The following is a 15,829-nucleotide window of genomic DNA, read 5'->3' as shown; positions in this document are numbered from 1 at the left end:
TCACCATGAGTTTTCAAAGATGATGGCCAATGGCTCTGCAATCACATCAGCCAACTTCCTCAGCGCCCTCGGGTGCCCCATCTGGCCCCATAGACTTGTACGCATCCAGCTTTTCTAAGCAGACCCTACCCTGTTCTTTCAGCACTGAGGGCTGCCCACTTCCTCCCCAAGCTGTGCTACCTGGTGCAGTAGTCTGGGAACTGACCTTGGCTGTGAATACTGAGGCAAAAAAGGCATTGAACACTTCAGCCTTTTCTGTATCCCATGTCACAAGGTTGCCTCTCCCATTCAGTAAGGGACCCACACTTTCCCTGATCCTCTTCTTGCTACTGAAATACTGTAGAAACCCTTCTTGTTACCTTTAACATCCCTTTCTAGCTGCAACTCCAATTGTGCTTTGACCTTCCTGATTTCATCCGTACATCCTTGGCAGCTCCTTCAGCCAGACTTCCCCTCTCTGGCCTAAGGCTTGGGCTTATGTAGCAGGCTCTTATCACATGGCCCTTCACTTCTGCCTCCTGGGTGCATGAGGCTCTTTCTGCACCTAGACACAGCACCCATCTTGTTTCGCCTCCTCAGCATATGTGGAAATGGTAGCATCCCCCAGAGACCCAGCAACTCAGACCACAAAGGAATGTAAAAGAAATGAGTTCATGTGTGTATAGGGAGAGAAGGAGGTGAAAATGAAGAAGTGGCAGGTGAAGAGGGGAGGGGAGCAGAAGGTAGCAGTGAAAGCAAAGCCAAACCCAAACCCTAGTTTCCCTAGTAATGGGGTAGGGGCCCTGTTACACATGCAAAAAATGGCTTTATATTTATGATTCAATATCTCTTGTCCTTCTAGCACAAGTCATGGTCCTATTAGAATCTGGGAATTGCCCCAAGAAAAGACTTAAAATTAGTGACCTTTTTAGTATAAAAAAGCTATTACTAACCCAGATGAATTCAGCCTATATTGGTCATCAGAGAGATTTAATGTAAGAGGATTGGAAAGAGGAAAATATTTCTGTGGGAAATTGAGTTTTTGAAAATGACAGCTGTTTAAGTCACTCAGGGGATTGGAATACTAGGTTAAGAGCTGAGAAGGTGGATTAGTAGGTTGAAGGCAGTTGAAGTGGTCAGACTGACCTGAAGTATTTATCTTCTGGATGAAGTCTATCACATAGCTACAAGCTCTACAGATTTGTCTGCCTTTCTACCCACCAATCTAGATGGATAGATAAATAGGTAGTAGCCTATCTCTAGTGGGAAATTTACAAAATAATATGAGTTTATTGTTGTGTCTTTCTGAGTGCTCAAAATGTAGCGTGTGGCTCAGAAACGAGAGTTGCTATCATTTTATATTATTTTTAAAAGGGCTGGGATTTTTGTAAAACAATAAACTTCCATTTGATAGAGATTTAAGGAACTTCCAACTATAATATGTTTCAAAATGTACTCCTTTTCTTTGCAGATATCATGCTATATGTAGCTCTTGTAAATTTTCTCCTTTTAACTGTTTTCCTTAAAAATGTATTTATTTCCGTTGTGCGTAGGTTATTTATTTCCATTGTGTCATGAGCAACTGGTGCTGCCTTAGTCAGGGTGGTCCCCCCGTGGCCACTCTCGCTGATGGGTGCGTGGGGAGTGCCCCGACGGCCGATTGTGCAACAGCCAATCATTGTGACCGCTTCTGGGAGCGCCATGGTGCTCCACTCTCCAGCTGGCACTTGCAGGGGGGGCACCAGCGCTCCCACCTGCCCTCCCTGCCCATTGCCTAAGCAGCAAATGTGTCCAGTCAGGGGGTACACTGGCACTCTCAGGGGGTGCATGTGTACCTGCTATGCATCGCCGCTGCTGCAAATGCCTCTTGTTGCATCTCAAAGCAGTTTGAGATGCAGCAAGAGGCACACTGAGAACAAAAAAAGGGTTCCCCACACTGCCTATTTGCAGCATGGGCTCAAAATTTGATACCTGGATATGCAGGTATCCAAAAAAAACCTGTAGAAAAAAAGTGGGGCAGGCAACCAGAGGCTTGGGTCCTCCAAAGAGATGCTCTGGTAGCCGGCCAAAGTGTCCCTATGGCTGCACCTTGCCCTGGTGCTGCAGCACAATGCAGCACCTGCGGGCAAGGAGCCATGCAGGCTACAGGAACTTGAACCTGGGCTCTGTCCTCAGGTAAGTAGGGACTGGGGGTGGTAGGAAAACTGGAGAAAGGTCTATGTGGGTGCAGGTATTGGGGGAAGACTATGGGGGAGGGCTGTTTGGGAGGGGTTGGTCCCCCGCCTGCCCCCTGCAAGGCCCATAGCCCCGCCCCCTGCAGCAAAAGCAGCCATCGGGGCACTCAGGGCCCTCTTGGCACAGCCCTATGCATGGTGCAGGGCAGCGCAGCATGGCCCCGGCTGCCTGGCACCCGGCGCTGTCTGTGCCACATCACACAGGCTGGTCCCGGCTTGGTGCGGGGCTGTGTACCTTAGGGCAGCTCCAAGCTGTGTGGGCTGTCACCTGGGGGCCAGCACTGCTCATGGGGACTGCATGTCACAGCAGGCTGTGTCCTGCATGCATGGGCCCCACCCACTGTTATGCCGGGCCAGTTTCGTGCATGCAGGACCTGGCCCGGTGCAACACACAGTCCTCACGAGCGGCACCAGACCTCAGGTGACAGCCCAAGTGGCCCAGAGCTGCCCAAAGGTGTATGACCCTGTGCATAATCAGGCTGAGTCTCCATGTTGTGGCACAGGCAGCGCCAGGTGCCAGGCAGCCAGGGCTGTGCCGTGATGCCCCACACTGGAAGGGGGTCTGTTCCAGGAGGCCCTGAGCACCCTGTTGGCTGCTGAGCTGTAGACCATGGGGGGGGTGCTGTAGCCCTTGTGGGTGGGCATAGGGGCCCTGCGGGGATATGTTATCCCTGTGGGGGGGCTGTGGCCCTTCTGAAGGGGCATGTGGGCCCTGTGGGGGGGCTGTAGCCCCTGTGGGCAGGCTTTGGCCCCTGCATGGGAGTTGTGACCCCTGTGGGAGGGCTGTAGTCCTGTGGAGAGGCAGCCCATGAGCTGTGCAGGGGGGCTGCACTGTGCGGGGAGGCAGGGAATGCACCCCTCCTGAGCACCACCCCCTACATGGCCCCCCACACCCCAGTCCCCCCACAAACCCTACACCCCCAAGCCACCTCATAAACCCCTCATCCACATACCTGGCCCTGGCCCTGTGAATCAGGAGTGAGGGGACTGGGGGGTGGGGCAGGCTGTGGGCTGTGAGTGAGGGGCAAGGGCAGGGGCAGGACACTGGCATATCAGTGTTGCTCAGCATTGTACATCCTGGTAAGTGAAGGGAGTAGGGACGGCTCTGCTTTTTTATGACAAAAAAGCCAAAATTAAATGCCAAAGTGTAAAGGTATTTAGAATGTATTTTATTATGATGATAGAGGCACTGGTAGGCTTCCAAATTGCTTTAACTTGTAAATATATTAATAAAATATTGCCCAACTGATCTGTCTATATATAGTGGCATTTCATTTTAATAGCAAAAGAACACTATTTGAGGTATTTTAATGAGAGAATTTGGGTCTCGTATTAGATCATTTGCAATTTTTAAACAGGGAACACCAGGATCTCTGCTGGTGAGACAGGTGGCAAAACTTGGGCAGAGGAGCCTGTCCAGGGCCAGCACTGTGAACCATTTGGAGAGCAGAGAAGGTGGCTCACATCTTGGCCATTTGGGGCCAAGAGGACACACTTGAACAGTTCAAAGTGGGCCACCACAAGGAGCACATCTTCTGGGTGATAGCTGCCCAAATGGCAGAGCAGGGGCACCCCATCCAGGTCTGGCAGGCACGCAGCCATGGGGCCACAGGTCCAAGGGTGTGGATGCTGTTGTGGGTGTCATCAGGTCACAGCCAGGCAGCAGCCCTCACTGCCAGACTTCTGCAGTGGGTAGAGGGGGTAGGGGTCAATCCAGGTTAGGGCTTCTTCAGTAGTTCAACTGGCACCAGGGGTAGTGTCCCCAGATACCAACTGGCTGGGCCTCAGAAACTCCTGATGGAAGTAGCCCTGAGCTGCTCACCAGGGCAGGTTTTTATATTGCTGGGGCCAGCACAGGTGTTGGCTGCAAGCTCTAGCTCCCCCTGGCTGCAGACCCAAGAGGAGCCAGGCAGGATTATTTTGCCCTAAGTGGCACAACTTGCCCCACACCAAAGTGTACATTCAGGCTCTTACACTGAGGCAAAAATCCCAGGCTCAAATTTGTGCCACTCCTATTTGAGCTGCTGCACGTACACATGCCTGTGGTTACTGGAAAGTAGAAATGAAAACTGAAGAAGTTTTATTATTTTGACTATAAAGTTATGAGACTGTATGTTCAAATTTTATCCTAACTCTTGTGCAGTGCCACTAAGTGGAGTAGAATTCAATAGGGTTGAGAACTGTTCCATTGACCCAGTCTCTGATGAGCTGTTAGAAGCAAGGAAATGTTGACTTTACCAACCCTGACAATCCAAACTGATTTTCTTAGCAGTCCTCAGATCTGTCCTCTGTTTCCTTTACCCACCAAGCATGCCATTGATTTTACAAAGGTACATCAATAGAGTGAATGAGTAGCACAGGACAATGGCATTAACCAGTACAATTGTGATTTATTTTAGATTGTTCTATAGAATAGTTCTAGCATGCAAATGAGTTGCACTTCACTCAGCCAGGCAATAAATCACATAAATAGGCAATTAATTATGTTTGAAATTAGGAAAACCAACAGAAAATCAACTCCATCTCAGCAAATTGGCAACTAACCTTTCCATAGCTGATATAAAACCTTAAAAGCAAAGAATGTAACCAGTGTAATAAAAGAAATATTGACTTAGGTTTTCCTTTTTTCATTTTGACAATTAATGGCATTTAGCTGTCTTTAAATTATCTGAATCACTTCATTGTGTAAAGTTTCCCAGTTGTTTTCTTTCCCACTTAGTATAGAATTTATAGTTGTCTTGTAAAACAGCCTGCTCTGCTACTTTTATATTCCAAGTTCATTGGTTTACTCCCACAAAAGATCTATCAAATTTTGAAAGAAGGATATTTCTTTGAAAGAATTGTATACATTTTATTCTGATTGGAGTAGTCTCAAATATTATTTTCCTTCAGTTCTCAAAGATGAATTTATGGATTTGGTCAGGACCAAATTCTGTCTTCTTTTTCATCCTTGTAATACTATTGTCCTCGGTAGAATTTGACCCTAAATCTGCAGAAGCTGGATAGCATATGAAATGAATGGATTTTAGTAAATAGGCAAAAGAGATACGTAGTTTAAAAATGATGCACCAATTTGATGTATCTGATGCTATTCTGTATTCAGGAGAGAAAGCTATTATTGCAGTACACAATTCTCTGACAGAGCAAATATCTCCCAATGTAAACTGCATGATAAGGGTCACGTTAGGTCTCATCGTTGTGTTACATAATGTTTGATTTGTACATTTATTGTGGTTTGGGCATGTTATTTGTCTTTCTGATAGTCTATAATAAATGCTGCTGCAAGATTGCAATTTCCCTCATTAAAAATTGAAAACTTGCTATCTTTAGTATATGAATGTATGAAGCTTTACTTTTTATTACCTTACAGAAGCTGCAAAGAATCAATCCTCCTTACTGTTGTTCAGCCTTACCCTGTAAGTATCTATAATGTTTTCTCTATTGGTTTCCTAGCAACATATTCAGCCTTTCTCTGCCTCTTTTCTCTCTAAATCTTGAACTTATTTGCATAATACAAAATATGGGAGAAACAGAGGCTACGGTTTTAAAGATAAATGTAAGACTAGGTACCAAGGTCCACATCAGCAGGACAGTTTTACAATAATTTAAATAACTGCCATCTTCTGAGTTGTTCTAGGAGTATATCTCATGCTTACGACAGGATGCTGAGTTCCTTTCACAGAAATCACTTTGACTTGCTAGGTGATCTTGGGCAAGTCCCTTGACCTCTTTTTCCCCAGTCTGCTTATAACTCTTGTGAGACTTCACAGAGGAATATACTCTTTAGGTAAATGATGCCGTTTGAAATCCTGGGCTCAGTATAGGCAGCTAAGTGGTATGGTCATTCTTCACATCTGTGTACCCTTGTTGTATACTAATTGGTCCTGAACTTCTTTGGGCCTTACTACACAAGAAGGGTGAAAAGAGGTTCTAGTGCCAGTTGGTAGGAATGTACTGTGTGACTCTTTGGGCGTTTATACAAGAGAAGCGTTAATGCACTTTAGTTTAATGTGCATTATGGGTTAGTGTCTGCATGTGTGTTCCCTTAATGTGCATAAAAAATGGCAAAATTAGGCTAACTGAACTTAAATTTGATACCTGGAAAAGCAGGTATCAAATTTAGGCATGATTAGTTAAAGCACATTAATGCACATGTAGACACAACCCAGCACTAACTTTTGTGCCAAGTCTGCCCAGCCATTAGGGGCACATGGCAGAGCTGCAGGGACCTGACACTAACGTTAGCACACTAACTTTAGTGCCAAGTGCTTGCACATGTTGACACCTGCCAAAAATTGCTTAATGCTAATTAACTTAATGTGCGTTAAATTTAGTCATGCTTAAATGCATGTGTAGACATGCCCTTTGGCTATAAACCATAATCACAATTTTTTTTCATAAGCCAATTTGGTCTATCAGTTGGCAGATTTGTTTCTGTTAATGCCATGCGAAGAAAGTATCTTTGTCATGTTGTGCAGTGGTCTGTTTTATTAAATACTGACCATACAGTATAATTTGGGTTGGATGTACTTCAGCCTCTGATTGGATTGGAAGCCTATGTGGTTATGTTCATGGCCCACCAGACTGTGAAATGAAGTTGTACCCTAAACAACTGCAGTGGTGGCTAAAATTAGAACAGAAATCCCTTAGGGTCAACGCCAAGAACAAGTGAACTAAAAGGCTGCTTGGGGCCTCACAAGCTATGCTGGCTCAGGACATTCACAGTCAATACATTTGCAGTTGGACCAGAGAGGAAGGTAAGTCATGATATGATTTTTCTTCCAGGAGATTGAAATCCTGCATTTGTTTGGAGCCAATCAAATAAGAAACTTGGCCTAAGGTACCATCAGGGCACTGTACACATTTGTTACAGCACCAAGAGCTATTAAATAGCAAAAATAGCTTTGAATGCAAGAAAACCATTAATAATAGTAAATGAAATATTTCATCCTCTTCTATATGAGGAATATGCCATTAAATTAAATCATACATGTGCATCGAATTCATGTGTGTATTTTTGTTGCACCCCATAGCATATGCAGTGAGGCTTGGGGCCTGAGCTATTCCTGGGCCAAGAGACAATAATTGCATTCTTTTGGGGACACTGCAACCCCAGAAAATGCATAAATGAGGCTAATCCTCTCATGTATGTCTACACAGTTGGAATATGTGATTTCAGCATGTGTACATGAGCTAGCTTTTCTGTACCTAATTTGGGTACTGATAGCAAGTAAGCTACATTAATGTGTGATTACAAGCCTACCTTGGGCCTTTTAGCAGCTAACTCATGCTAAACACCCTGCCACCATCACTTACTTTGCAATGAGTAATTGAGCTGGCTAAATTAAAGCTAATTTGGATATTTCTACCCATGCTTCTGTCATGCCTAGACTGAAACACGGGCATCCTCTTAGGGCTCCTATGCGCATACAGGGAAGCTGCTTCAATGTACTGTAATTACAGCACATCAGAATAGACTCGATTAGTCGAGTTTACTGGAGCATGGTAATTACCATCCTCCAGCAGAGTTCAGTATCACGTGTATCAGCATCCCTGCACTGAAAAATGGCAATGAGGTGCTTTAAATTGAAGTTAATTTGATGAGCTTTAGTTCAAAGCGCCCCACTGCCATTTTTCAGTGCAGGGACACTGATACACATGACACTCTGGTTACCTTTAATTAAAGTGCTAATTAAAGCACCCCTGCACCTCCCAGAGCACATCTTAAACACCCTTAGGGTTTGTCCTTTCATTGTGAAAGAAGAATACTAGTAACCTGATGAATTTGAGTACTGGGGTACCCTAACAGTTGTTTGGCTGAAAAATCCTTATCCTGAGTTGAGTAGCGCTGTTCCTAAAAATGGCCATGATTTTTTTATGGAAAATACTTAAATTATTTTTGCTCCACAGAATTCAAAAACATTTTCTTTTATTAAAAAAGTGTTTCACAAAAATGTTTCTTGCAGATATTTGATAGTTTGGGATATTATTTCCCCCCTTTCCTTTAACACACTTCTCCCTGAATCTTTCTTCATATAAAATTTGAAAAAAAGAGTATTTTTGACAAAAATATTTAGTTAGCAAGATGTCAACCAACTCTACTTCTGAGAAACTTTCTATTCCCACTGCTTCATGAAGAATGCCTGCCAAGGGGAAATTACAGATTTACTGGGGTTTTTTATGTTATTTTTAATCATAGAATCATTAATCAGAAGGGACCTAGACAGATCATTGAGTCTGATCCCCTGCCATGGGCAGAAAGGAGCACTGGGGGTAGGAGGGGTCATAAGACCCCAGCCAGGTGCCTATCCAGTCTCCTCTTGAAGATTTCCAGGGAAGGTCAGAGCACCACCTCTCTGGGAGCCTATTCCATGCTCTAGCTACCCTTACAGTGAAGTAGTTCTTCCTAATATCTATCTAAACCTATCCTCCCTCACCTTGTGGCCATTGTTCCTCCAAGGGTGGCCCTGGTGAACAGACTTTCCCCGAATCCCTGCTGCTGGCCCCCGATAAGGTTGTAGGCAGCCACAAGATCCCCCCTCAGTCTCCTCTTGCAGAGACTGAAGAGATTCAGGTCCTTCAGCCTCTCCTCAGGGCTGGCCACGGAGGCCCTCAACCATACAAGTGGCCTCCTCTGGACCCTCTCCAGGTTCTCCATGTCCCTCTTGAAGTGCGACACCCAGAACTGGAGAGGGAACCATAATGCCGGTTCCCTCTCCCCAGGTGCAGCACCCTGCACTTGTCCTTGTTGAACCGCATCCTGTTCAGATCCGCCCACTTCTCCAACCCATCCAGGTCTGCCTGGATGCAGTCCCTGCCTGCCGGTGTATTCACTTTACCCCACAGCTTGGTGTCATCAGCAAACTTGAACAGGGTGCTCTCCACACCCTCGTCCAGGTCACTGATGAAGATGTTGAACAGCACCGGCCCAAGGACCGAGCCCTGGGGAACTCCGCTGCCCACACGCTCCCAGGTCGACAGCAACCTGTCCACCACCACCCTCTGGGTGCACCCCTGGAGCCAGTTTGCCACCCATGTGACTGCATTTGTCAATGCTGCAGTCCCTCAGCTTGCCCACCAGAATCGGGTGGGACACTGTGTTGAAGGCCTTCTGGAAGTCCAAGAAGTTGACGTCGACTTCCTCCTTCACATCTAAGCTCTTTGTTACCTGGTCATAGAAAGAGACCAGGTTAGTCAGGCAAGATCAGCCTTGCACGAACCCATGCTGGTTACCCCTCAACATCACTTCCCCTGCAGGGCTCTCACAAATGTGGCCCTTGATTATTTTTTCAGAGACCTTCCCCAGGATAGAAGTGAGGCTGACTGGCCTGTAGTTGCCAGGCTCTGCTTCCTCCCCTTCTTGAAAATAGGGACCAGACTGGCCCTTTTCCAGTCCTCAGGGACGTGGCCCGAGCACCAGGAGTCCTCAAACAACTGTGCCAATGGCTCTGCAATGACACCAGCCAATTCCTTCAGCACCCACAGATGAAGGTCATCCAGGCCTGCTGACTTGGACACATCTAAGCCCTCCAGGTAGTCCTTAACTAGGTCTGAACTAACAGTCGGGAGACTCACATCCTTCCCGGGCCTCTCTACACTATCACCCGAGAGCAGCCCATTGTCAGCAGACGGTAACACGGAGGCAAAGAACTTGTTGAAGAGTTCTGCAGTCACCAACTGCCCTGCCCTGCCCCATAGGGGTCCAATGTTACCCCGAGACTTCTTCTTGCTACCTATATACTTGAAAAAGGACTTTTTGTTATCCTTAATCCCAGAAGCTAATCTAAGCTCCAGTGCTGCTTTAGCCTTCCTCACCAAATCCCTACAAGCTCGGTTCAGGGAGGTGTACTCCTCCTTTGTCCCTGCCCCCTGCTTCCACCGCCAGTACGCTTTTTCCTTTGCCTTTAGGCCAGCCTGGATATTCACGCTTAGCCATGAAGGTTTCTCGGACCCTTTTCCCGCCTTCCTGCGCAGAGGAATTGTGTCCTGCTGCGCCCCAAGGATAGCCTCCTTGAGGAAGCACCACCTTTCCTGGACCCCCATACTAGCTACACCCTGAGCTCCAAGTGCCTCCCTGACTACTGCCCTGAGCACATCGAAGTTCACTTTCCTAAAGTCAAGCATTTGCACTGTGCTAGTTATCCTCCCCATCTTTCTCTGAATAGCAAACTGGATCATTTCATGATCACTGTCCCCCAGCCTCCCTTGTACTAGCAAAAGTTAAGTTAATGTTTGATCTCTTTAGAACATGTATTCCTTTTAATACTTACTACTAAGCATTCCTTACAATTGGAAATAAAACCAGCATAACTTAATGTTCTAGAGGGGATTGAACTATATGCTTATGACTTTCTAGTACAGTGTTGAAACTAGCACACCATAGATCCAGACCTTTGCTCCTTTTGAAGCTGAGCTCCTGTTGCCCACATTTAATAGCTGTTACCTAAAGTGAATGGAGGGTAGTAGTATAGTGGAGATTTTTTTTTAAAGCCCTATTGGGACCATGAGTCCCAACTAGAGCTCAGGGCCTTCTCCTTTCCAAGCAGCATCTATTTCACTGAGCCACACACACTTTTGCTTGTACTCCACCTCCCAGCTTGTTCATGTGCCTCCGTATCTTAGCTGCCCAAAGTACACAGCCACTGGGGTTAAAGCATGGAAGGCCCCCCCAACCTATCTCTATCTGACATCCACTAGATGTGGATTTCTGGCAGCCTACATTTTCAGGAGTTAGATGCTGGTACTCATCCACAGTGGCCACGTAGCCACATACACACATGGCCTACTGCACATGCTCAGTCTGCATGCACCCACTTATGCATTCACACTGCAGGGGGAAAGAATTGCTATCTGTGCATAAATGCCACTTTTAGCACTTACACAGCTAGAAACCCATCAGTTAAATTCACAAAAATTAAATAGAATTCCAGCCTTTGCATAAAAAAAACTTTTACGGATTGCTTTTGCCCGAGCTCATTCATTTTCATTTTCATTACAGCCAAATCAAAACACTGTGCTCTTCTATTCTTCCCATCAATCAAACAAAGCAAATAAATCTCTCCCAGGTTAATTTGAATATTGTCTTTTATGATAAGAAAGTGATTGAACAATTAGAGTAGTTTAAAGTTTTAGTTGCTGGAAGTCTGGTATTTGATTATTTTTGGAGGTCATTTTATTTTGTAAGTGGATTATTATCCCATTGATATTGTATAAAATTTTACACATTATTTAAATTAAATAAATCATTTCATTGTGGATTCAGACTCTGTGAATGGAGCTCATTAGTGAGTCTGATTGGCTGCTTTCTTTTTTTCTAACTTCCTGAACTCCTGATCCTAGCTGCAGTCAATAGGAATTTTGTCATGAGTTTCAATGTGCCAGGATTTCACCTCAAGATTCTAAGGTTTTATATAAACCAATTTTTTTTTTTTCTGGTCTGGGCATACACAGGTACAAATCAAGTAAAAAACTTTATGTTGCTTTATGCTGATGTTGTAGAACCTACTTCTAACTTATGATTTTACTACAAGTCTCATGATACTTGTTTTTTTCACTCAGGAGGTTTCATTTGGAATCACAAGAACCTCAGCTTTTATTTGGACAAAATAAAAGTGAGTTTCTTGTCCTTGTGATTTTGGAAAAGGAGCTTGAAAACATGAAGCAAGCTTACCCCAAAGGCTTAGGAATCAGAAGGCCAAAAGAAACCCCAAATGAATTTTTAAATAAATATTATATTAAAATCAGTCTCACTGTATGTTTAACATGACTCATGATTTTTGTTCATACAAACTTGGTAGTTCAGTGCAAAGTAACAGATTTTTATAATAAAAAAGAAAGCTGCATCCTTTGGGGGTTTTTCACCCTCCACCCTTGATCCTTGTCTATTGTACAACTTTGAAATGAAGTTTTAATCAATTGGTTTCAGAGCTCATTTTAAGTTTGTCTGCATACAACATGATTAAATGTAACCATGACACTTGGATGTAACCATGACACTAATAGTGTTATCTACTTCAAGTCTAGGCTGGTACCTGGTTGTCTTCATGTTTAGGCAGGACCTGCTAACTATGCTTTCTATTTGGTTTGGATATGCTCTGTTGAAATTGTACAAATAATTTGGCAGAGGCACATCCAAATAAAATCCAAATAACAGCTGTGACAGGAGAAAAATTACTATGGACACTAACTAAACCAAGTTAATTGTAGTCAATAAAATAGAAAAGGATCTGACTGATTCTCTCATTCTGTCTTCTTGGATGCCCTTCCAGTTGTACTTTTCCTTCTTCCTCTACCCCTAATTCTTCTTGCCCTCCTTCATTACTCTCTCCTGCCTGCAGGCTGGTTTTGTTGGTCCTTTCCTTTTAGAAGCTAAATCTAAACAGGCTTAAAAGTACTTTCAGAAGTAGGGTTTGAACTATCCCAAACTAGGCTGTGGACAGGAATATAATGTAGAGCACCTTGTCTTCTGTGTACCTCTAACAATTGAGTAAGTAACAGCAGCCATTTCCACATGAGGGAAGTAGCAGGTTATGGAGTTGCTAAGGCAGATATTACTGTGTAGGAGCTCAGTATATTACAGATTTAGAGACAAATGTGCTGGACAAAAGGGACAAGTGAGTGTGCCACGAAGTCTTGAACAAAATTTTACTTTCACTAGAATAAAGTGGAACAATCACAGTATACTAGGAGGTCTGCTGACTTGGATTTGTTTATATAGAATGAATTGGTTGACTTGATTCTTTTATTTTAAAAAAAAAGTATTGGCCGCCCTTCATCTGGAACGCATATGCTTTATACATGCAGGATCCATAACTACACCAAGATTTCCCTCTCATAATAGCAAAAAAGAATTGGATAGCTTTGATAGATCACGTTATTTAAAGAAACCCAAACCCTTAATGAATGTCAGAAATATGACATCTACTTCAGCACTGAAATGCAAGAGTTTAACAAGTAGCATATGCTGAAAATGATGCATTAGCACTTTAGGGTGGTTAAATATCATGCAAGGAAAAAGCATCTGCTTTTCCAGTGCTTGGTGTTCAATAGTGTTTCAAATACAGTGGTATTTTCTGGCTTGCACTTGTGCTGCTGTTGTCTTACAATAATCTTACAATCTAGTCTGAGGCTAGGGACAGAAATGACACATGAACCAGTATAAGCGTTCAGAAACCAGTCTAAACCTGTAACAGAACAGAAGTTCAGTGCACACTAGACCAGTTTCAAAGTGGCCAAACCCAGTTTAAGATAGACCTGAATGGATGTAGTATCAAATTTAATCAGTTCAGGTTAGATCAGTCTATCCAACTTCTGTCCCAGATTCCCTTTTGACTCAAGTTACCTTACAGTACCCTGGCATCCCAAGATGCCATGTGTCCCCCTGCTAACTCCATCTTGCAGGCCAGGAAGGCTAAGCCTCTGCCAGTGCTTCAACCAAGCTGGGCTGGCCCTGCCCTGCTCCCACCCTGTCACAGAGCTGAAGCAGCAAAGCTGCTCCACATTCTGCCTGCACCTGCCAGCCCTGTGGGGCAGTGGGGAGGAGGAGGCAGGGCAACAGAGCCCCACTGCCCCAGGTCCAGCCCCCAACCCTGGTCTCCCCAGCTGCATGGAGCCCTGGGCCAAGGGAGGATTCCATCTCCACACCCCGTGCAGCTGGGTCAGATGCTCAGCACCACCCCCTATGAGCTCTGACCCACAGAGGGGAGAAGAGGAGGAGATGAAGGTGGGTGCCAAGTTGAGGGAGCCCCATGCCTTGGGGGGTTTCCTTTGCCCTGGTTTGGGCTCCCCTAAGGCCAGGGTCTGTACAGCTATAAGGAGCCATGCATGGAGGGGAGATTCTCCCCAAACCCTGATGCCAGTCTGGCTGCTCAGTCCCACTCACTGCCAGTCTCTGTCTTGCAGGGGGGGTGGGAGAAAGATGTCCCCCCGTCCCAGTGCCAACCCCCTTGAGCTGGGCACCTGACCACATAGAGGGAGCCCCATACCTTGTGGGGCTTGGGCAGCCATGGGAAGCACCACAGCTGAGTGACTCATAAGCCTGCACTGGCAGGACCAGAAGGCATGGAGCACTCAAGCATGCCTCCCAGGCTGCCAACCATTGCCAAACCCAGCCGAGTGGGATCCATCCCTGATTGTCTGCCTGGCATATGGCCCAAACTCCCCACTGTTATTCCTGAAGTGCGGGGAAGCAGTCCCCAGTCCCAGTGCCTACTTCCCTGAGCTGACATCTGTCTACAAGGTGGGGAGCCCCAAACCTTGGGGCATTTCCCCCACCCTAACCTGGGTTCCCCCACAGCTAGGGTCTGAGCAGCTGTGGGGAACCCTGGAGCTGGTCAGACCCTGGCTCAGGGGAAGCCTGGGCTGGTATGGGGGAAACCTCCCCTGATACATGGGGCTCCCCCCACCCCCAGGTGGGCAGGTGCCTGATTTGGAGGCCCAGCACAAGGATGGGGGACTCTTTCCCCCCTGTAGAAGTGAGAGCAGGGAGTTGCGGGGTATGTGCCAGGCACACAATCAAGGATGGCCCCCACTCAGCTGGGCTTGGCAATGGCTGGCAGGTTGGGAGACATGTTTGAGTGCATCCTGCCTTCTGGCCTTGCCCGCACAGGATTGTGTGCCTTTCACAGCTGAAGAGTGAGCATGAGTTCCATTCATTATCAGTCCAGTCTACGCAACTTAGAGAAACCTGCGTAGATTGAATTGATTCTGCCTCAGGCTTTTTGACTGTTTGTACTTAGCCTGAGTGGACAGTTTAGCTCATGGCTAGGCCTTGCTGTATTTAATTTGCCTATTGACATTACATGCTCTTCCACATAACTTGTTTAAATCCCCTTCCAGTTGACATATTTTATTTATTTGCTAAACTTAGACTCATGTCACAGACTTAAGGGACAGACAAAAAGTCAACACATTTTGTGAAAGTAAAAAAATCATGAAATTCTTAATACATTTTTCCCTCTTTCCTGCTCCACTTGGAACATGTTTCATTTCGTATTAAACTAAAGACCAATTCTAAGCAATCAGCCATAGCACACCTAATATTGAAATGGAATATATCCCAATATGTGTATTCTCTAAATAATTATGTTCCCCTTTGATTTGATGCACATTTTGCTCAAGTGTCTTTCTCTTCTTCTTTCTCTTTTCTTAGTATGATAACAGCATTTAGTCTAAGGTTTTTTTTGTTGTTTTTTTTACCTGTAGTCTCTTTTTTCAGCTGAATATCGATTTTTATGAACATAGTTAAACATAGATTTTGGTACTAGCCCTGCCGCCAGCAAGAGGACTCTGAGGGGAGTTATACAAAATTGTAGAATGCCCATAAGATGGACAGCCCTCATAGCCAATCAGCAGTGAGGGGCAGGGCCACTGGGCCTCGCAACCAATCAGAGGCATTGGGCGCCTGCTGTACTCCACCCACAAAAATGACTGCCCAGCCCTTGGTCTGTCCACAAAATTGGCTGGCAGCCATCTCAACTTTGGTAGACCCTTATTTATATTCAGTGATAACAGTTTCACTTAAAACAAGACGTGTTTCTTTTTTCAAATAAAAGTTTGCAAGTTTGACTCCTGTCAAGTTAGTGATAATTGATTTCTAATTAAGAAAAGGTAACAAA

At 45.2% G+C, this 15,829-nt stretch overlaps 1 protein-coding gene across 4 annotated transcripts in view; it reads left to right on the top strand.

Annotated features, from left to right (window-relative positions):
• The window catches only part of FRMPD4 (FERM and PDZ domain containing 4), a 475,664-nt gene that overhangs the window by 422,835 nt on the left and 37,000 nt on the right, over window positions 1–15,829 (top strand). For all 4 annotated transcript variants that reach the window (XM_019529325.1, XM_019529326.1, XM_019529327.1 and 1 more), the window contains one exon: window positions 5,584–5,629. In XM_019529325.1, the coding sequence (XP_019384870.1) occupies window positions 5,584–5,629 (46 nt within the window). The remainder of the gene's footprint in view (window positions 1–5,583; window positions 5,630–15,829) is intronic.

Source organism: Crocodylus porosus, unplaced genomic scaffold, assembly GCF_001723895.1.
Source record: "Crocodylus porosus isolate Cpor-Errol unplaced genomic scaffold, CroPor_comp1, whole genome shotgun sequence".
Taxonomy (NCBI): domain Eukaryota; kingdom Metazoa; phylum Chordata; order Crocodylia; family Crocodylidae; genus Crocodylus; species Crocodylus porosus.
This window is presented reverse-complemented; position numbering and strand designations above follow the sequence as displayed.